Here is a 24,016-nt window from a genome sequence, read left to right on the forward strand (position 1 = left end):
TTAACTAGAAGCATACAACCAAAGTTGTGTGGTAAACCTAAATGGAACCATACTGTCCCCTTGTGACCCTAGTGGCTCTCGTTTTTAAATAAAACTGTATAAAGGAGGGGGGGGGGGGCAAAGACATCTACGCAAAACCTTATACATCAAACAAGCATATACCTAAATGCACAAGGTTTTCAAAATTCAAAAGGTAAGAATAATTAAAGAAAATTAAGAAAAATATATAACTTGAAGATTAACTTGATTTTACTTAATATTTGTTGTATCATGCATTTTGTTTCACAAAATAGCTTTGACACAACTCCCAAAAGCATTACTTCTCAAGTCCAACACAAGAGTGCCTCAGAAGTCCTCCCACCCCTCATGTTGGGAGACCACCTCCAAACCCAGCACTGAGCTGCAGCATCTCCACCTTCTCCACCTCACACGAGCTGCTGGGGCCCCTGTAAAGCAAACTGCACTTTCTCCCCACAGCTTTATCTGAGGATTTACTTCAGCCCGCAGCAGCAGCAGCAGCAGCAACACACGCCACACAGTCTTGGTGCACACATTGGCTCTGTGGCGGACATCGGGGGCACTTCCAGGTGGAGGACAACGCAGCGGGCACCCTGCAGGACCCAGCCATGCCGTGTGACGGGCTGCAGGTGGTGACATGCGCCGTGCTGACGCTGCTGTGTGGGGCTGCTGTGTGTGTGAGCGCCGTGATGGAGGCTGCTGACTCCTGCCCTGCAGAGTGCGACTGCTCCGAGTGGCGGACGCGCACCATCTCCTGCGTTGACATTGATATTCTCCCCAGGTTCCCGGCGAGCACCGAGGCGCTGTAAGTAGGCGTTCAAGACGCATCTGTAAAAGTGATTTCTGCTGTTTCCCCCTGTCCCCCCGTGCCTTCTGAATTTAAAGTGCTCTTAACCCCGAGGAAAAATCATTATAATATCATGAATATTCCTCCAAAGTGTTCCCACGGGCACTTTGAGGCTGTCTGTGATGTTAAGCAGCTCTTCCATTTTGAGGTATTATATATATTTTTATGCCTATTATAGGGTCGCTAACAAGCTATGTTCAAGTTGTCAGTTGGACTTTTATTCTTGATTCGGTTTTATGTGTCCAATCTTAAAAGGTCCTGGAAGAATACGAGAGGTTTTACAATAATTGCCATGGAGATGAACTTACAAGCAGTTGAATGTTGAATGTGACTGCAATGACTGTAAGAAATTAATTTATTTTATGGTCATAAAAAGATTAATTTAAACCCCAATATTAACCTGAAAGTATCATATTGCAAAGCACTGATATGACTGAACAGCTTAAAAATATAGAAACACCATCATTTATGGTTGATTTGTTTGATATTTTTTGTCATTTGCCTCAGATTATTATCATGACTATTGTTAAATCATCTATAATTTAGCTTTACAAATTCACAACACTATCTCACAGCACTTCAAACTGCTCCTGTCAACATGGTTTGTCCTTCGAGTCAGTTTGAGTGATGCATTTTGTGAGTGGGGAAACTTTTAACTACTAAATGTTATTACTTCTGGAGTTCAGTTTCAACTTTGACCTTTGAATACAGACATTCTCTGCTTGCAATTAATTAACAGCAAAAGTCCGACTGAATTATTAAGGTGATGGTCTCAAATAATACACCAACTTCTCCTTTTCAAAAAACAAAGTATTTTCCTTCCAGCAATATAACTATATAATTATACAGTATTACTGTCAGCTAATTACAGCTACTGCTACTAATTATATTAGTAATTTTCTGTTGACTAACCTATTCTTTTCAAATAACTGTTTGGTTTAATCTAAGGTAAGAAAATGGTGACATGTGTTCATTATAATTTCAGAGAGCCCAGGGTGATATCTTCAGATTGTTCACTTTGTCAGACAAAATGCCCCAAATCCCCTAAAATATTCCATTTAAAGTTAGACATAAAGGAGATAAAAGCAGAAAAGCAAAGTTATACCTAAGGCATTAATTCTTCCTCCCCTCAAAATCCAAGAAAGGGAATTAAAAGCATTGTCAATACCATTAGAGTGGAGAAAAGAAAGGGCTATTTCCTGTATGGCTGTGTATTTAGTGGGCAATTAAAACAACTTTTGATTTCTTTAAAAAAAAAAAAACTAGCCAACAAATGATCTACGTTCCATCTGTTGTCTTGTTATCGGAGACCCCAAGGACTCTGTGAAGAATCCTGTGAGTCGACCTGGCGTAATATGTCAGGGTCGCCGCTGAAAAAATGTGGCAGGGCTTTTACACTTCCTAAATTGCTTAAGTGCAGGGCGAAAAATTACGCAATAGAGAGCGACCATAGTTTGCCACAGCCCTGCGGAGTGATGGAAACACATGCCCTTCTGAGGGACTCCATGGCAGATGTGGAAACATGGAAGAGTGAAAAGTGGTATTTCCATTTAAATCAGCATTCTTCAGCAATGCCCTCAGACAGTATTGCATTATCCAACCTGCAACGATGTTGTGGAAGTAACCAAGTCGATACATTCCCAAATATTTCAAATGTTATTTTAAAAATTCTGTATGAATAGAGAAGGGAGAAGAAGGGTGAAATACTGCATTTTTCTGGGTTGTTGTCTGATTCGTTGGTTTAGGGCAAAAGTAATGATGTTGAACAGGATAAACATTATTCCTGCAACAGATCAGCACATTACCATTGTCCTTTTAAGTAACACTTGTTACCCTGTTACAAAATTCCTCAGGAGCACTGATGTAGGCCTCGCTAACTCAAGGAGAAGGTTCTGCGCCGTGTTGTGATAATCCTCATTCCTCTCCTACAGTTTATTGGAACATCACTCCAACAGCAGCCATCACAAGAAATTATCTCCCGATCACTGCTCCAATTCACGTGTGCAAGTGCCCCGATGTCCCCCACGATTTCCTCACATTCCTGCCCAGAGTTTACCCAGGGCCCTCCAGGAGGATAGAAAGACATGAAAGCATGGCACCAAGCGCTGCCCTGTCGCCACCCTGATGAAAAAAAGATCTGCCAAATAAGCCCAAAATAGACGGTGTGTGGAAGGGGATGTTCTAGCAGATGAGGCGTAAGGAAGTTTGATTTTGTCGCACACACGCACAGAGGAATGAATGACCCTGCTGCCCTGGTCAGGCCAATGGGGTCCAGATCTACTGATTCTGGACAAGCCCGACTGTCAGTTCCTTTTTTCTATTGGCCTTTTGTCTTGCAACTTATTTGCTCTGTCAGGGACTTGGTCTATTAGTTTGTCTTTCACCAAACACCAAACTCAAAATCCTCATTCATTAAGTTCCATGAATTGGACCAAAGAGAGATCACATTACATGCTTATAGTGGACGAATCTAATCGGGACACTTTGCTTACAAAGGTAGATACTTTGTGTCGGCACTGTTTGAATTCAACTTCAAATTTACACTGCAAGAGTGACTCGTAAGTAACGTTTTTGGTAAATTGCATCTAGAATCTCAGTTAAACTTTAAGCTAGTGTCAGGGTCACGTAGCCTCGCACAAAGTGTGGAAGCAAGGACAAGATTGTTTTTTTTACACTTTTTGTTTTAGTAGAGATTAAATGATTATAGATATTAATAAGTGAGCTTTAGATTCACTAGCAGACTACATTTCCACAAAGCCAGGTTAGCTATTTTTATTTAGAGCCCGTTGCAGCCCGTCTTTGTGATAAGCTAGTTTAATGGAGCTGGCTTCCGTTTGCATAAACTATGTTTAACGCACAGATTTGAGAGTGGCCTCAGTCTTTTTCTCTGAACCTCTTCTAGAAAGCAAATATGTGTGTTTCTAAAAACTATTTCTTTTAAACCTTTCTTTTTCAACACTGATGGAGAGTTGTGCTCTCAAGTTGCCCTTCTTCATCGGTACAATAATTTTGAATATGTCCAATTTTGGGCAAGAAGTTTGTAACTGTCTGCGCTAATTCTGGTTTTAAGGTAGGCGTTCGGTTCAAATTTATGTTGTGGAGGAAAATGTGTAATAATTCTATTCCCAAGACAAAAGGTGAACGCAAAGCAGGCGTCTGTGTAAGAGTGTGCGTATGTGGATACTTTGTTTGGAGCCTTTGTGTGTGTGTGTGTGTGTGTGTGTGTGTGTGTGTGTACTTGTGGTGGAAGTTACTCTATGTGCCGCTGGGAGTCAGAGAGGTGGAAAGGAAAGCAAAGACATGCTTAAAAAGTCTGCGTAGCGTGACTCCCGGCCGCGTCTGGACGATGCATTCAAATACAATATTTACTTTTTACAGCACATTTCTCAAACACCCAGAGAGTTCCATTTGAGAATAATTAAGAGTGAAAAAGACTTCAAGGGAAAGAAAAGGGAACGCAGCAGTTCCACTCAGAAATCTTTGGATTGGAGTTTAAACGTGATAACTCATTGTCCCTCAAACCCCTCATCTAAACTGACTGGAGAATAAAAATCTAATGCTGTTTCCTGAATGGTTACAGATGAGCTCCGGGCTCTTAATTGTAAAATAAGAAGTGCAGGGACATTGAACATGATGAGCCGTAGCTGCGATTACTGGAAACACTGACGGTCTCGCAGCTATTAATTTGTGCCGATGGGTCATGTCATGGAAATGGTTACTAGTATTTCACATTCGGCCATAATATCCCTGTGTGTTTATGAGAAAACAAACAGGAGTGACATTTTGTGAATCACTTTAAATACAAGCCATTACTAGGCGACTTATTCTTTTAACTCATAAAATGTACATCAGAGGAAATTAAGGATCTTTGTAGCGACACCATATTTTTTTACGTGAATCACACTGGAGAAAGTGCAGGTTGAATAAGTAACCTACCCGCTCTATACACAATAGTCACCACAGACTACTACACATCAATATGAGACAGAGCCTGTAAACACAGCCATGTTGTCAATCCAATGTTGACACTATTATAAATTATGTGGCTTCTCCCCACTTCAAACTCAATTCCCAGCCTGTTTGTTTTCTCGGGTTTCTGTCCAGAATTACAAATTGAGGGAGTCATTTTCTCCTTAAGCCTCCGTGATGGGCTCGTTGGTCTTCTCCTCGAACTCCTGAGGGAAAGCGCACGCTGGTATTTGGGTTTGAGCGCGGCGGCGAAACAGCGTGGTTCTGACGGGGGTGTTTGGTGTCAGGGTCTGCTCTGTGTCCCGCTGTTTGTTTGAGTTTGTCAGAGTGTGCGCAGGGTGCTGTGTCTACTTAGTGACTCAACCCCCCCCCCCATGCATGTGAGCGTGATTCAGGCTCCGGGGGCCAGATCTGCAACTTGTGAATTAGTCTATTGTTCTGCTGATGGAGCAAAGGTGAATGAAGATGGTGGCTTTGTTGTTGTTGGTTGAGACAGGATGCGTTGGAACAAACTCTGAATGTGCATCCTTCACTACTGAGAGGGCCGGGAATACAACATGACAAGTACACATGTGGAGACCATCTTAATCTCTTTCTTCTATTGTCATGTTGTGATTCACAAATCTACCACAACAAAATATGCCACAAGATCACAGGGAGGAAACAACACGTTTTCACATGTGAAGTGCTCACAATGTACTTTTTGACATTCTGGAAAAATACGTTAATTTCCTGTTTTGTGGGGTAAAAACATGAGAAGAAACAATCTCATGTCTATACTGTCCAATAGGAGCAGGTTAACTTAACTGGCATAAAGAATTGCAACAGGTACTGATCGAAGGAGACAAGTTCCACCTATAGCACATAAATTAACCCATTTATATAATGTTTGGTAAATGCATACAAAAGCTGCAGTGAAAATATGATTCTTGCCAGGCAGCCAGCAGAGACTCCTGCCAATAAATATTTGGCACATAATAACTCCAACATATCATTTTTACACTCCAGTTTTTATTTGGATTAAACATGAGATATATCAGGTACTTTTCTGAGCTTTCGATGTGCTGTTTGATGTATTTTATCTTACCCTTGAAAAGAGCCAGACATCACTGTCTATCTACATCCAAGCCTTTTTGCTATGCTAAGCTAATCATGGCCATAGATTCATATTTAAAGACATGATATTGATGCTCTCTTTGAACTCTCAGCAAGAAAGCAAATCCCCCCAAAAATGTGCGGTGATTAATTTTCTTTTCGAGCAACATTTTTCAGCAAGCTTAACAGTTTGATTTAGCTACAGAAATATAGATCATATTCTAAATATTTTTATGTTTCATAATATTCCTCGGTTTCACAGTGAAACAGTAACACTGGGTTCTAATTTATTAGATCAACGTGGAGGTGTGTACCACATACTTAGGTCTTAACCTTACTTTCTGAAACAGTGTCCTAAACCGACCCAGACATTGTTTGACTTGGCTGCCGTATCAAGTCCATTCAGTTCCAAGTCTGTTTTACCAGTGACTTCAAAGAAACCTGTAATCTGATGCTAATTCAACAGCATTGTGCCTTTATCTGTGATTCCCTTTCTCTTTCCTCTATCCTGCACGCCAGACACACTCTATCTCTTTCTCTTTAGTGCCCTCGTTGTCTGGAATTATTGGACAAAATGTAAAGACATAAATGATTGATAATTTAATCAGTTTAATTACATCTTGAGCATTTTTTCTGCATTTCTGTAATTGAAGGTAATTATAGTCAATATCTCCAAGAGATTTTGAGTTTCTCCAAAATGTTTTAGCATTTTAGGAAATATGTTTCTTCTTTGTTGCTGAGAGTTATATTAGGTGTTTCTGAATAAACTATTTCTCCAAAAGAAGTCAAGAACACTGTGATAAAAAAATATTTTTGTCCAACAAACAGAGGATGTTAACAGAAAAGTTGAATATATGTCAACTAAAATGTCCATTTTTTTTATTTTAACCAGATGGTTTTTCGAGACCCAACTGTCATCCATGCCAGCGGATGTCTTTTCCAACTTGGTCAACATCTCATGGATGTAAGTGGCGATCTAATATAATTATTCTACTCAAGGTTTGTCAACAAACACTTTTCAAAGTTATTCTCATCCACCTGTTTTATTTCCCCTAAAAGTGGGAATATTTCCCGGTTCCAAACTATCCGGCCTTTTCCTTCTGCCTGCCACACAAGCAGATGATGTGCTCTCTGTTTAGTATCACCGCTGCATGGCTCCTAATCGCAGCTGGAAACGCTAATGCGTTCCTTCATCAGGAATGTTGGTCCTTCGACCGCAGTTATAGGCTTGAACACTGGCTATAGGTTTTCCAGCAGAGCGATGCGAGTGTTTAGACTCCCTGTAGAGGGGCACTCTCTGTGTGGAGGTAAAATACACTTGAGCCTTGATCCTCAGCAGCCGAGTTCAACATCTGCGTCCAAGTCATGCATGAAGGGAGACAGAGGTGTAAGAGATGATTGGCTAGTGTTTCTATTAACTCTTTGTTCACTATCTACATAAAAATGACAGAAAACCAATAAAATGTGTAGTATTTAGTTTGTTAATACGTTTTGTTTTATTAAATGCCTCTTACTAAACTAATTAAATAGAATATGTGTGTGTGTGAAGTGATTTTTTTTAATCCAGTGCTAAGATTCAGGGTTTATTCCAAGAGCAAACATGTTGATAAGTAACAACAAATGAGAGCAGAGTGACTGACGACTGGGTAATGTATATATGAGGTGCATTCCTTTAAAATTGCTCCTGACTTGGGGGGCTCGGGAGACAAGGTGGGCTCATAAATCCAGGAAAGAGTTGCAGGCTTCAGGATCATTTTTAGAACCGCACGTTTAAAGTCTTTTATGAAAGCAGGTCTCACATTTCGCCCTTGCACAGAACCTTCATTCTCAAAAAATCAGACAGACGGTTAAGAAAACGAATTATTTTGACATTACAAAGATGATTTGCTCATTAGATTTGGTGTAACCTTTGCTTATTCCCGTCAGATATATATCAGTGGACGTGAAGCTGCAGAGGCTGGAGAGGCACTCATTCTACGGCCTGAGGAAAATCACCCACATGTGAGTAACTAAAGGAAAAGGGCACGCTCTTTATTGATCGTCATCGATTAAGCTGTTCCATTTGCTCTGCGGAGAGAAAAATGCTTAATTCTGAATCTTGCCGGCAGCAAATGGAAGTGTGGAGGAAACTGATTATGAGCTTATTTCTCTCCCGCTCATCATTTACTTCTCCTCATCAGGGTGGTACGTACGGAGCAGTTTTGCAGGGGTTGAAAAAAGAACCCTGTTGTATGGGGTTTACCAAATGCAGTTTAGATAAGAATCTATTCAATTCAATGACGGAACCCATTATCTGGATGCATTTGGTGCCTAATAGGCACGTTAGAGCCGAGACGCTAAACAGCACCCACTATGTGGCTTCCCGCACTTCATCTTCTTCATGCTCCAGCTCCTGTTGATGCAGCTCCGGGGAAAAAAGTCGAGCAAGGTGCACTCCATTCTCGATTATAGGATAGAGATTTATGGCCGAGTCTCTGGGTGGACCACATACTTTCCAGCAGAACACCTCCTAGCACTTCATATATTACTGCGAGACTTCCTGCCCGCGTGAAAGATTTGTTCCAAGTTATAGCATCTTGTAACACAGCAGTTTGCTGTGTGCAATTTGTTCCCGATCCTCAATTGCTGTATAAAATGTGGGCTGTTTGAAAGAGTAACTATGATTAACAGCTACAGACAGGCTCCAATGGCCCGGCTTGATGCATATTTGGCTGTCATTTCCGTCTTAATTATCCCTCCTTTTTGTCTTCCCTCATTGGCTCCCTGATCCCAGGTATCAAAATACAGACAAGAACGATAATTCAAACCACTAGCTCAGGGTTGAATCTGTGTTCTGGGGTTGTATTTTGGATCTCTGGGGCCTATTTGCCGCTGATTGGTGTGGTGTCGTGCCATACATCAGATAATGGCATCTCTCTCAGGTTTCCTTCAGGGTCAGACACAAATTAATGCTCCGCTTCCTGTTGGCTGCTTGAGGCCGACAGCAGCTGTGGATGGAGGAGTGCAGTCGGGGCTGAAAACTCAGAGGGGGCTGGGTAAAGTTTGTGTTGAGCCACCATCAATGAAACCACCTATTTCAACCAATTGTTAGGTTTATACAGAAGCTAAAAATTCACATATTAAATATTGTAATATTGTGTAGTGCAAATAAATCTCTATTGGCAAATGATACATTGCAACACTGATTTAAATGCACAACACACACACACACACACACACACACACACACACACACACACACACACACACACACACACACACACACACACACACACACACACACACACACACACACAGACACACACGCACACAGACACACACGCACACAGATCATGAAAACCTCTACATTCTTGGAAAAAACTCTGGGGGAAAAAACTCTGGCACAAAGGAAAGTGTTTTATCTTCATAACAGCGGCAACGGCAGTTTGTTTGAATCACGTAGAGGAAATAACTTGCATAAAAGCTGCATTAATAAATATATTTAAATCAAACTAATTGCAGAGACAGAGTGACAAACCCACCTAGAAGTAGCCTTTCATCCAAGTCTGCAATTCCCCACAGCTCCCCATTAAGTGTTTTAGCATCTTTAAGCTCGCTGTTTTGGTTTTTAACTTCTCATCAATCAACTTTCCAGCCACTGAAACAATAAACATATTGTGCTCTACCTACCCGGCACCAAGTGGCAGAAGGACTTAGCCAATGGTTTCTCCTATGTGCCAGTGATACATTTTACCTCTGCCACACTAACCGGATTCTACCTTTTATTGAGATTGGATTCATCTTTGCGAACCTTTTCATATTGTTTAGTTTATATGACAAGCCAAAGTCACCATGGCAAAGAAACGAGGACCACACACACTAAAAACATTTTGTCAACAGAAAATCCAAGTAAAAAGAATATCAAATTATCATTAATACTACATAATTGACCTTTGGTTGAAGCCCTAGTTCTTAAACAGCAGCAGCGGGAAGATGAACCCCTCACACTCAGGGACCTCCACTGCCCTGACCACGTCTTTCTGCTGAGATCAGTGTGGTTTGCCTGGTGTGTGAAGAAGGAGCCAGGACACATGTTCAGGATCACCACATGGCTTCAGGCTGCAGAGAGAGGTGTTCAGTCCAGCACGGGGCGCACCAGAATAAACACGCTAATGAAACACTAATTGGACTCCACTTCCGGCCGTGGCTGTCTGCACTGAGCCTCCTGTCTCCTGCACACTGGCGTGCACCTTGCTATGTTCTGTCAGCAAGTTTGAAGACTACACAGTGTGTGTTTCCTACAATGTCGTATTCGAGCCAGGTTGAAAAAAAAAATAATCTGAGATTTCGGGGAATAAATGTGTAATAATAGGAGAATAAAGTTGTAATTTTAGGCTGTGTGTCATTTTAGTGGGGGGAATATCAGAAGATCAGCCGGTTGCCTAAATTAAAATGAGGAATGTGGAGCGCCTTGTGAAGTTATACTGCACAGCACCACATTATCATAAGTGTCAGGACTTTCAAAAGATTGCATAAGAAAGCTTTATTCGGAAGAAAGAACCACACAGAAGGAAAGTGACTCTTCAGGGAAGGAGGAAATGTTTGGAATTGTTCAACTGGATGTGAGTTTATCTTTGGTTACATCCGTGTGACATTCAAAGAGGTTTCATAGTTTCACAATGAGATTGGTTCAAGATTTTGGATGCAGAGGGATTGAAATTCGGTTGAACGGCTCATTTAGTTACTTTAGGTAGTTACTTTAGTTATTTAGTTACTTAAAAACTAAAACTACAACGTCATTTCGTCAACATAGCCCTAATTACACTGTCCTAGTTTCTGAATGTGTTTGTGAATAACATTTTTTCTCCTTAACTTATGCTGTGAATTGGTTTGTATTTATGTGTAAAACATTTTCAGTAAGTCTCTTTCTTGTCTGTTTATTCTTCCAGAGAGATACGTAATGCAAAGAGTCTGACCTATGTTGACCCAGAAGCCTTTAAGAACCTCCCAAACCTCAAATATCTGTGAGTGTTTTTTTGTTTTTAAATCATACCGGTTTTGGAATTGCATAACCAAACACTAACAACATTGTGGCAACCCGAAAAAGATGAGCGGTGTAGATTTAAAATACTTGAGTCTGGCAATAATTTAGACATTGTGATCTATTCATAGAATTGTGTGTGTCAGTGTGGGCAAGACTGAGTCATGCTTCGTTTGAATCTAATGTAGTGGTACAGGCTGTGTTTAGAAAAATTACTGCACAAACTAAAAATAGATGAAATCAAACCACTTGGAATGAGAAAGAAAGATGTCAATCTCGGAGACGACTTGGTTAAAATGTGAATTTTTTAGTCTGGCAGACAATTAGCGGTTTCTGTTTCCGTCCAGACAACTAAAGTTCATTGGTGTAGCGTGAGAGTTCAGTTTAGTGTGATGTAAGCATTTCAAAAAACAAAGCTGAACTCTGTCAACTGACGGTGATTCTTCAATTTACACATACAATGAGTTGGGCTGGCTAATATTAATTGATGCAGTTTACTATACAGTAAAGTTTTGAGGTGGGATGTCCACATCAGATCTTCGGAATGTATTGATAGCAGCAAAGCTCATTGTAATTTTGCATTTCACTTGTTGTGTGATTAAGGATTAATACCTGTGGGTCTCAGGTGCCTCTCCTGACTGTTTGTATTCCTGTTCTTCTCAGGGGGATTTTCAACACTGGCCTCACTTTCTTCCCTGACTTGACCAACATCCACTCTAATGACATGAACTTCATATTGTAAGTTACAGCATCCTCATAGTTGTTGAATCAGGCACACGGTTCAACATGTATGTTAGCTAACACTGGTATTTCCTGCTTTTTAATGTTAGCTGTCAATGATATAATAAAACAAACAGAAATGACAGTTTTAGGAAAATAATCAGCCATTAACACCCCTCTCCTGTGCTTCACTGTAGGGAACAGGAAGATGGTTGTGTTGTTTCACTTAGTGGTTAAGTTTTCATGATTTTGACAGCGTGATAAAGGAAAGGGAATGAACAGTAAATGAAAGAAAAATCACGTCATTCTCCTTTGTATTCCCTGGAAGAAAGACGGGCAAGTAGCAACATTTTGTTTGGAACACAACGCATCAGATTATGGGATGTGTGGTCTCAATTTTGGGAAATGGTACCATTAACCAGGGTGTTATTACTGTAAAAAATGCTACAGCAGCAAAAAGTGTGTGTGTGTGTGTGTGTGTGTGTGTGTGTGTGTGTGTGTGTGTGCGCACCATGTCTGCTTCTGCGTGTTTCTATGAAATGAGGTACATCTGTAGTCACCTCTTTGTCATCACCTTCTCCGACAGATGCTATGTCTAATTATATACATATTTGAGAATACATTCATCAACACTACATTTCTCTCCCTGCCATTTTCCAATGAAAGGTATATAATCACAACACCTCTTCATTTCCTGTCTCATCTGTCCCTTTGATTGCAGGGAAATTGTTGATCATCCCTACATCACTGAGATCCCAGCCAACTCATTCCGTGGCATCACCAGCGAGGTGCTGACAGTGTAAGATAAGACAAAAAACATAAATATGTAGAATGAATATAAAGTGTGGACTAACAATAGTATAGTTTATCCCTAAATCCAACAAAATCCCTAAAGTAGCTTCTAGGAGACGCAGGAATCGGCAAAATGACCTCACTTTGGAAACATGTTCTCACTCTGAACTAACTTGAATCTCACCAGGATAGTAAAAGCAAGTACACACAGAGACGCACAGAGAACAGGCAGTAACACATGAGCCAACCATATACAGACCATATATATAGACTAACACAAACATGGACGTAGCGGGTGCTGCCCCCTGTCATGGGCACTCACAGAATCACTTTCTGCACACAATGTCTAGCACACAAACAATACACAAGTGACAGTATATTGTAGGCCTGGTTGAGGAGGACTCACTAAGGAATAATTCTGAGAGAACAGCCCATGCCAAACAGGCAGATCTAGAACGCACACTGCACTTGTTTGACTTCAAGAAGGAAATTCTAATCAGTGCTATTTTCTTGTCTTTTTGCTCCAGGATGCTGTATGGAAATGGCTTCAGAGAAATCCAGCATCATGCCTTCAATGGGACCAAGCTGGATCAAGTGTAGGTTAAATGGTATTTCTGTTATGTGAAACCTTATTTTCACAGTTTCACGTTTTGGGAAATGCTGCTTTCTTTCAGCGAGTCAGACGAGAACACTGATACCACTCATAAATATACAGCCTGCAGCTGGTTAGCTAGCCCCGCTTAAAGAGTGAAAACTGGGACACAACCAGTGTGGTTCTTTCCAAACATAACTAAAGCTCACTAACACGTCATAGCTTGTTTGTTTAATCCAAAGAAAATCTGCAGTGTTTTTAAAAAACGACTGGTGGTTGCTTTGTAAAGGTTTTGTTCGGGACTATGTCTTCGCTCTTTCCACCTGTTTCCAGTTTTGCTGGGCTAAGCTAAATGGCTGCTGTTTGGCTAATCTCGTAAAAATGGATTCTGAAAGTGAATATAATGAATCTGTAGGCAACTGACAAGATTTGGGGGCTGGAAGTTTTATGGTTTCTGTTTCTAGTTTGACCAATCACATTTGAGCAGCTTTTGGTTGCCGGCAGGTAAACAGTCCATGTGGAGAGCAAAAGAGGACTGAAATTTTGACTGAAATTTATTGGTTATTGGCTTTTTAATTTATATGTATTCACATGATAACGATTCACCAGAATATCGTCTGGACCTAAAACACCAAAAAATCATATCGGTGTTTGTGTTCTGTGTTGAGAGACACTCGACTTGTATGATAAAATAAACTACTTAGACTGGATAATGTCCGGGTATCGGCTGTCTACACTGGAAGCCCCAAAATATTGATTGTTGCCCCTAGAGTCTAATCCGTTTTAGTTCAGAGGCTAAATCGACGAAGTTGGCCGATCAGCTCTGAGATTACAGTTTCGCTGTATTTGCAACATGAGAGTGGTATCAATCTGGAAAATCTTGGCAGAATAGCAAATTCCCAAAATGTTTGATTAGTCCTTAAACATGTGTATTGTATTAACTGTACGAGTTTTCTATTATTTCCATCATGAGTGTTCACAGTTTCATTTTTATACGATATGATTTTTCTATGTGGTGCTGTATCTGTCGAGTAAGAAGCCTTGCAGTTCTCAAAAAAATTAGGTGGCTCAGTGTTTTGCCTGGATTAAACCATTGCTGACATCTGGCAGGTGTATTTCCTTACCCAGAATTAAACTACAAAAGCAGCAGGACCACAGCTGTGTCTCTATGGGCCTTCTCATATGTACCGAAGAAGGGCTTAAGCCCAGCTCTTGATTAGTGAGCTGGAGTTCTCATGGGAAAATATGTTTCCAAAAGTGGGGTTCAGGAAGTCTGCATTAAGAGTCCCCCCCCCCTCCCGTACGCTCGGTGACACTGGAGTCTAAGATTTTGTGACAGACTAGTAAGAGAATCATTTCACACTTGGAAAAATAATGAGTCAGTGAGAAGAGACTAAGTAAGAATTGCCTCCTTTTTACTCATTGGTCTCAACAAGTTTTTATTTCTAGTCACCCCCTGGTCCAGAACCCTGCATATTGAGGATATGAGGTATATGTGATATTAATTTAAAGCGTCTTTCGCCTTTTACAACACCTACATAAAGTCGAGGTCCTTCTAAGAGCCTAATTAAGCCATTGGTCTGTGACTATGGTGAGACTTACCACATTGATGTTTGTGTTGGCGCATGATCTGCTCTGAGGGGGGAACTGATCCCAGCGCAGCCTGACCAAGACAAACACATCCCTCACAACTCTATTATGCTTATTAGATTTAGGAGTCAGGGAGGTGTAGTGAGGGTGCAGTATGTTTAAGGAGTATGCCATCACAACATTTTGATTGAGACCTTCTTTATGTCATATTTCACCCCTGAAATGTGAGAAAATAAACACAGAAATGTACAGTGATGAGGCTTGGGGAAATATTATGCCATACCTCGCATCTGTCGGTCTGATTGAAATGTGAAGGATTACTTTTCTCTTTATGAACTTAAATTTGTGCTTTCCTATCTCAGCGACCTGCACAGGAACAAGTATTTGACCAAGATGGATGAAAGGGCTTTTGCTGGCACCATTAGCGGCCCCATGCTTCTGTGAGTATCTGAACTACTTGAGAACTCTGAGCCTCTCTTATCTTATAATTACACACAATCCAAAAAGATGAGCCGTCAATGTTTTGTGATGGACCTGAAAGTGGCATTAATCTCCGAATTCAATTCCCTGTAAAGTACCACTTCACTGGTATATATTTTAAATTCACATACAGTATTAAAACCCATTTTTAAGTGTATGTATCAATAACTAATACTTTCAATAATCACAATGTGCAGACAAAGGGTAAAAAATCATTGCTCCATAACTGTGTTTTTGACCTGGAAATTTGATACGCATGCAAGAGTGTGAGTGAGAAACGTCCATTGTCTGTCTGATACTGTTGTCTTTCTGCCATTTTTAAGGTATTTTAAATCCGAGACCCTGTTTTTAAAGGTGTTCGATACCAAACCCCTTAACCACGGCTATCGAGTTGCTGTTGTGGTTCTGATCTTGCCATTAAGTGTCTGAGAAGGTAAATGGGGTTCGTGCGCAGGTCTTTCTCTGTTCCACTGAGGAAAATGGCCTGAGTGAGGTCACCTCCTTGAGGTCATGAGCTAAACATCTGGGAATGGCAAAATCAGACATGACACTCGTTGGGTCTGTGCAGATTTTTTTTCTTCTTTTGTATAGTGTTACACAATGTGTCCCATGAGAGGAAAAGAGAGAAGAGGACAGAGAAGTGGGGAGTGCAAATGGGACTAAAAAAGAACAATTGAGCTCTTAGCCGATATAAAATTGCTCGGATTGTGTTTATTTTATTTAATGAAATTATTCATTGACTTAGTGGTATAATGGGTGAGGAAACTAAAGAAAGCAAAGGAGAACTTGGCCTCTACTTGGCCCCTAGAAGGGGGGAGCGGACAGCGCTGTACAGTGGAATGTCTTGATAATGGGATCACACAGGATGTTGGTGAGATTGTCAATCCCTTGAATGTCTTTGTCGCGATGAAGTTGAGCTGGCTTTGGCATGACAACCGAGCGCAAGCAATACCAAATGTAATTGCTTAAAGATGAAGTAGTGAGGAGCTCACTCAAGGAAACAGATGGAGGATGTTGTTTAATCCATCTGTGAACGCTTCGGCCTCATCAGATCTCTGATGATCTGCTGATACTATGGCTGAAAGGTACTGAGTGGTGACTGCGTGCTGTTATTTCACTTTGTCACATGAAAGTATAGCGCTCAGTGTTATTTATATAATGGGATTGCCGTATGCAGAAAATTGGGGTATGCAGAAAATTCTATATTATCAACCGTATCGGGGCGTAGCTTAGCATCAGTGACCTCAACACGTGCGTTAATCCATGATTCCGTGACATAGCTTTCCATACTTAATCCTTTGTGGAAAATTCTAAATATTTTTTTTTCAGCAGCATGTTTTATCCCCAAAGGTGTTCTCATGACCCCTCTTGTCTTCTTTCTCCCAATAAAGTAATTTATATGGCAAAACAAATGTTTGGATCCAATTACCATGGACGTAATGTATGTTTGAGTGAAGAAGAGTATTGTGAAAATGTTGGAAAATGTTTCCGTGGTGTTTTGGGTATGGGACCAACTCCCAGATGAGCGTACGTTCTAATGTGCATTGGGTTGAATCAGGGCTAAGAGTTATTGGGTCTTTACATTGGAGATAGCTCCAGTTTCCCCACCACTCTCATCATCACTGTTGAGGGTTAAACATGTATTTATAATGTATATTCTTTCATTCTCTTTCTGTCTTAAAGAGATGTGTCCCTGACAGGGATCAGCGCGCTGCCGACCACAGGTATGGATTCGCTCAGAGAGCTGAAGGCGCGCAACGCCTGGGCCCTCAAGAAACTTCCGCCTATCAAAACCTTCAAGCACCTCACCATCGCCAACCTCACGTACCCCAGCCACTGCTGTGGGTTTAAAAACCTCAAAAAGAAACGAGGGTGAGCTATCATCTTAATTCTTCATTTTGTATTCGTCGCACATACTAAATATGACAGTCAGAAGTGGAGGAAGTGTGTCCACAGCTAAAAAAGACAAACTGTATCCAATGGAATACTCTTGTAGTGCATTTCGTGTATTCGAATGGTCTACCACAGTGAGTCAGGCAGCTGCACTTGCATAGTGTGGATCTTGGCAGGGATTGAAGCAACTCTATGATGTGTTTACCTATAACTTTTACAGTGCTGCCATAATTAGTGTCACTCATTACTGTTATTGTAGGAAGAAGGTTGACCCAGACCAATAATGACTCTCAAAACAGAATTCCCTTTTCTTCAACTTGATATATAAATGATTTGATGGTACATTAAGTGCTAGCAAGGACTCCGTCCAGGGCTGTGTTAAGTGTTCGTCTTATGCCTATTTGTGTGCATGTGTTTTTCAGCTTTTTGGAGTACATCATCTGTAACCTGACTGTTCTCCAAGACCAGCATCACAAGCGCTCCGTGGGGCCCCTCCGCATGCCTTCCCTCCAAGGGGACAGCGTGGTCGAAACAGTCCCCGACCTAGAGCCAAGTGACGGAGGTCAGACAGACTCCCAGCAAGACTGGTGGAGAGGTGACTTCCATGGCAGCCTCCACTACCACGCCTATTTTGGGGGCCAGCCAGATGAGGATGTGGGTTTTGGAGAGACCCTAAAGAACCCCCAAGAGGATACCAGCCAAGATTTTGACAGTCGTTATGATTATGTGGTGTGTGAGGAGGGAGAGGAGGTGGCGTGTTCGCCAGTACCCGATGAGTTCAATCCTTGTGAGGACATAATGGGTTTTGGCTTCCTGCGAGTGTCTGTGTGGTTTGTAAGTCTGCTGGCCATTCTGGGAAACGTGATAGTGCTCCTGGTGCTGCTCACCAGCCATTACAAGCTCTCTGTCTCCCGCTTCCTCATGTGTCACCTGGCCTTTGCAGATCTGTGCATGGGGATTTATCTTCTGCTCATTGCCTCAGTAGACCTCCACACACGGGCTGAGTACTTCAACCATGCCATAGACTGGCAGACGGGTCCTGGTTGTGGACTTGCAGGGTTTTTTACGGTCTTTGCCAGTGAACTGTCTGTCTACACCTTGACAGTGATCACTCTGGAGAGGTGGTACGCCATCACCTTTGCCATGAGGCTGGATCGCAAGCTGCGTCTGCACCATGCAGCAGCTGTGATGCTAGGTGGCTGGTTTTTCTGCCTTGTCCTGGCGCTGCTTCCTCTCGTTGGGGTGAGCAGTTATCAGAAGGTCAGCATCTGTCTCCCGATGGACACCCAGTCCACAGTGGCTCTGGTCTACATCTTGTCAGTGCTGGTCCTCAATATTCTGGCCTTTCTTGCCATCTGCGCTTGCTACTTCAAGATCTACTGCGCAGTGCACAACCCTCACTATCATTCTGGATCCAAGGACACAAACATCGCCAAGCGAATGGCTGTCCTCATTTTTACTGACTTCTTGTGCATGGCGCCCATTTCCTTCTATGCCATGTCAGCCGTGCTGGACCGGCCGCTCATCACTGTTTCCAACTCCAAGATTTTATTGGTGCTATTCTACCCGCTCAATTCTTGTGCCAACCCGTTCCTCTACGCCATCTTCACCAAAGCGTTCAGGGGGGATGTGTTCATCCTCCTCAGTAAGGTGGGGCTATGTCAGCAGCAGGCACAGCTGTTCAGAGGCCAGACGGTGTCATCGAAAGGCAGCAGCGGGACATCTCAGGTCCGTAGAGACAAGTGTAAGGTCAGGAAAGGAGAAAGTGGAGGGCAGGATGAGGTGCCCATACACCTGAGGAAATGCTCTGGACATACCTACCATCAAGCAGTCAGCCAGCAGGCAGGCCCTGAGGAGAGCCAGAGCCTGAACACGTGAGCCAAACACCAGCTTGAAGATGTAAAAAGAGAAGTTAGACAGGTTCAGGTGGGACAGGAGAGGCCTTGAAGTGTTTGTCGACAGATCCGTTTGGATATTTCACAGAAAGCTCCAGTATTCTGTATCTGCTTCAACTTTCAGGCCAAGTTCAGCTGTTTTCACAATTACAGCTGTGATGATTTTATGGTTCCAGTTGATGGAAAATATCAAGTGTCAGTGAAATATGAGCTCGACTTCATCTCATTTATAGTCCTTTCTATTCTGATGGACTGGATAGAACAGAGTTCATCGTAAGGAGAATAGATATAAAACTCAAACATACATTGATGAATATGTTTTATTTTTCCAGCATTTTATTATTGTCTTGAGTTTAATTCAAGTTCCTTATCTGCTCGCAGTGTGGCATTGAGGCACAAGAATATACCGTACGTCAAGTTGTCTCAAGCATTTCAGTTTCCAGTGATAAGAGGAACTATTTGTGTCGTATTTATACTTGGTTCAAGGACACACGGCCATTCACAGTGGAATGTGCATACGGTTGATGAAAATACAAAAACACAGCATTTGTTATCATTTCATCAATACCTGTACCTCTGTATATAATCTAAATACAATGTGGTGTTTGGTGATTTATAGATGAAAATATGACAGTGTCTGTAATTTCTATGCATTTCTTAAGGGTGTTTACCTTAAACTGAAAGGAATTGTGCTCGACTGTAATGTTGGACACCGGACATGAGTGTTTAAACAGTGAAAGTGGACTCTTAACTTGTACTTTAATGTGGCTTATACCTGTATCAAATTGATATATCCCTATTTTGAGATTCATGAATATTTGCCTACTGTTGTTTCTCTATGTTATTATGATTTCTTCATGTTATAAAATATTGTCAGTTTCACTCATTGCTCTAACCACTATTTGCACAGGTACCTCTTCATCTCCCAAGAGCAGGTGATCCAATTACGAAAGAAAACACGAGACCCATTTTAATTATTAGCCATTTTCTGCAAATTACACACAGGTATGATAATCACAAATATATACTGTTAAAGCCGTGTCTCACCTTCGGAATGTCCTGGTTGTTTTTCTAGCATGAACGTGATATTTTTCCATCCTCCTGCGGAAACAACTGACTTATACAATCAGTGGAGATAGCTTTGCCTTTGCCGGGAGAGCCTAAAGCAAATACAGCTGAGACATATGTGAGCTGCCGCGCTGTGACTTGTGAGATATTGAGCTATTATGAGTTAAAGGACACCCTTTGACAATGGCAGCTTAACATCTGGTTAGCATTTCATCTGCTGGGTGACATTTTTTAAAGGAAATATACAGATGAACAGGGGGGGGGGGGGGGATTTCCAGGAAAAAGGGATAATTTCAGACTTTTTTTTAAAGGTTTGCCTTCAAAGTCTTGACGATATTTGACCAGACTGCTGGACAGTTTGTTTCAGTATGGAAAATATAGCACAGCGCTACCAAATCTATACAACCCCACTGTATTCTCGAAGCATCCGTGAGTTTGAATCGGCCATAACCTCAAAACTGGAAGGATTTCTACTTTTTAAGTTGAAAAAATTAAGAGTGGCATCTGCTCACTGTGTTCCAGACTCGACTCACGCTGCAAATTCCTACAGGACTAACAGGACATCAATTTCAGATGAATGTTTTCCACAGCTCTGTGTCCATCTCTTCCAGTCACCCATTAACAACAATCCAGTGTGGACTCTTCAAACGCTAAGCTGAAGCTTGATGTGCCTGGCTGAGTTTGTGAGGGCCTCCTCCCTTCCACTGCCAGTTAGCGTTAACTCACAGTTCATACTTGTTTTTTGTGTGCACGTCGAGGTTGATAAAAATCAAAGTCGCTGCAGGAATCGTGTGGGTGTCTGGGTAATGTGTACCCGTAGAACTCTTCAAATCTGCACCTCCGCTTTCTGCACCGTTATTAAGTGTTTTCTCACCGAGATTTGTGAGTCAGTTTACAGCCCAGCCGGCAGACAGGGAAGGTCGAACGAAGCGATCGAGACGTGGACTGAATTTATTTTGACATTCTTCTGCTAGCTGGTTCTCAGGCCTGCCTGATCATTCCTCTCCCGGTATTTCAAATAAACTCATCTCTCTCCTGAGCCGGGCAGGACCCGACGATGCGGCTCACTAACACCAGATTAGGTTGCTAAAGTCAAATACAGTGGGAACAGAGTCCTGAGAAGAGGTGCACAAAGAACTCCAGGTTGCAGTCAGGAGAGTTAGAATAGCCTCAGTCACACGGAGCGGGTAAAAGTCCTCAAGTATCCGTCCAGCTCTTGCTCCTGGGAACATCAAATCCATGCTTTCATGATGTCATTCCTCACGTCATTCCATGGCCCAGTAGACGTGGACGTCCACTTGAATAATCACAGAAAACCCTTGAATGACAACTGAAGTGAATCATGAAGTTGGAGTGAGTGAAAACATTTGTCTCCGCGTTGTTTTGCAAGCAGTTTCACTCACCACAAAATATTAAGACTCTCAAATACCAAAAGACTAGGGCCCACACTTTGAAACATAATATTTGAATTTTTCGCTGATGTCAAAGACGATTGGTCAAGTTCATATCCAGCTTTCTGTTTTCCTGACGAGCCTGTTACGTATCATCAGAGCTATTCTGAGTCCTGAGACTTTAAGGCGTATGTATTACTTACCTCTTCTACAAAATTAGTGGGTATATGCAGGATTTTTATAAGCAGGTAAATAAAGACTATTGACTCCTTTCCCATTGCCAGCAGAGGAGTGTCTGTTTTACTTTCTCGGAGAGTAATGTTCAATGTCACAAACGTGCCGGAAACTGAGGAGCTCTCTCACCTCGCTATCTTGCCAGTGTTGCATCTTGCATGACACAAAGAAAATAGCGTTGTTGCATATTGTTAAAAGTGCAGCCTCAGCGTCTAGACTGCCAAAATAAAGACGAAGCAGCAGAAATTAGCGCGTTCATTCGGGTGTCACCTTTCCATCACTGCCTTTCAGAGCCCCTGACCTGTGAGTGAAAGCAGATTGTATCCAATCCCTTTGCAGACAAAGCCAGATATTTGCGTGTGTTAGTGGGTTTGTTGATAGGTGCGTCTTTAGACTGATGTCTTTTCAGATCACACTTAAGTTGGTATTTAAGTTCTCTCTGCCGTTGAATTTGGTTTCTTGCCGGTAGCAAGTGGTGCTGATGTTTGCTTGCCAAAAAGTCTGTCAATGTTGCTTTTACGAGATCACAGGTTAGAACGCCCCCACTGTGCAGCACTGTTTCTTTCGGGCGGACTGGACACTATAGTTACTAATGAGACGGGGCCGCTTTGTCCTGGGTTAGCTGGTTAGCAAGCAAATTATAGTGATCGAAATAGAAGCAAAGCAAGACTTACCATGCATGTTGATTTCCACTGCTGGAGACAGATCTCGGCGAATAAAGGGATGAATTTTGATGCTGAAGTTGCAGCGTTAAACTACGAGATTGAAAAGAAAACAGCTGTTACTGCTCGGAGCTAAAAGTTCAAACCCTACTTACTTTCTCACCTGCTCAGTCGCTCACTGGGCAGAGACATTGATGCAAGAAAAAGCAGTGGAAGGAGGTTTCAAATGCAGTTTGACCTTGGGTGCTTTGGTTTAAGTATACTGAGTCCCAACTTGACTTTAATACAACATGCAGCATCACTTGGACTTTTTGACCTGTGACTTGAAATCACCTAAAGACGACATTCTCATAAGACAGTGAACAAATCCATCAATCTATACAATATCTAAACCTATTATCCTCTGAGGGGTGCATTGGGGGGTGTAGCCAATCCTAACTTACATTAGGCGAGAGGCGGGGTTCCCCCTGGACAGGTCGCCAGTGTATCACAAGGCCAACATACAGAACAAAGAACCATTCACACCTTTACGGATAATTTAGAATCTGAACATCGAATCACATTTTTCTTGACAATGGATAATCAGAAGCTTATTGTTTTTTTTATAGCAGACATTTTGACTTTCTCCGTAAATAATATTATAACGCGATAGTTATAATAAGAGTCATTATTTACACCTATGCTTTACTTGCTGTATTATGATAAAATATTTCTTCTAACAAAGTCTTGTCATGTTTCAGGAGCTGGAACAAAAGGTGTCTAATAAAAACCTCTCTATATAAGAGACTCCAGGACCAAGACTTGAATTAAAGGACCGTGTCCCACCCCAGCTCCGCCTTTTGGAAACACTAGATTCACTATGGGACACTATAAAAGACATGAGGCAGTGGAGAAAAAGCAGCAAAGGAGGAATCTCCATTAGAAATGGATAGAGGCTTTTTGTCCCAGAGAGCTTCAGATTTTCTGAGACAGCAGTAAACTCAACATGCCACGGCCCACAGGGCCGGCTACTACATCGCACTAAAGCCAACAAACTCTATTTCACCATGCGGCTGATTGGCAGTCATCGTCAGTTAGCTGGTAAATCAGAGAAAGCTAGAGGGTTTAAGCTAGACATCTCCTGGGCCTCATTAGAAGTCTCATTCCCCAGCAGCTCAGACTCTCATGTCTGAGTGCCCAAGAGAAGCATGAGGGCCCACTTCATCAGAGGCAGCCAGGGATGCATTCTTTCTCCACTAGGTCTGTTCAGGGCTGAATAAGTCTTTGTGAAGTGTGATACACTGTAGAAGTGACAGCCTGCCTCAAATCCATTTACAATCAAGGGCAGAAATCTCCATGTATTTTACGGATTCGGCTCTAATCCCAGACAGAACTTTTATCTCATAATTACTCTCAAGGAAATACAGAGGGATTTTATCAGTTTGGGTAGGAATTAGAGGAACGGCAGGGAAAACGCCCCTACTGTGTAAACACTGACCGCCATTCAGGTGCTGGATGACGCAGCTAGACAAGTGGAGCTGATGACTGGGGCTGGGGTGAATTTCTGGGTTTCACTCACATATCAAGTCAGAAGATGTAAGCACGTGATGAGCTCAAGTAAGCCTGGAGACAATCCCAGGTAATATTGGGCGAGATGTGTCACAAGTATATCACAGGGCCAACATACAGGGACAAACAACCAATCACACTCACACCTCCAGACAATTTAGAGTCTCCAATTAACCACATTTCTTTGGACTTTGGGTGGAAG

General features: G+C 41.9%; 1 protein-coding gene across 1 annotated transcript; it reads left to right on the forward strand.

Moving 5' to 3' along the window:
- Window positions 1–610: 610 nt before the first annotated feature.
- On the forward strand, window positions 611–19,825 carry tshr (thyroid stimulating hormone receptor). The gene is made up of 10 exons (XM_034579950.1): window positions 611–823; window positions 6,822–6,893; window positions 7,856–7,930; window positions 10,858–10,932; window positions 11,613–11,687; window positions 12,391–12,468; window positions 12,989–13,057; window positions 15,006–15,083; window positions 16,807–16,995; window positions 17,439–19,825. Exons 1-10 carry the CDS (start codon window positions 627–629, stop codon window positions 18,892–18,894), a joined length of 2,364 nt encoding a protein of 787 aa, XP_034435841.1. The 5' UTR covers window positions 611–626; the 3' UTR covers window positions 18,895–19,825.
- Window positions 19,826–24,016: the final 4,191 nt, after the last annotated feature.

The sequence above is a fragment of the Hippoglossus hippoglossus genome, chromosome 24 (genome assembly GCF_009819705.1).
Source record: "Hippoglossus hippoglossus isolate fHipHip1 chromosome 24, fHipHip1.pri, whole genome shotgun sequence".
NCBI lineage: Eukaryota > Metazoa > Chordata > Actinopteri > Pleuronectiformes > Pleuronectidae > Hippoglossus > Hippoglossus hippoglossus.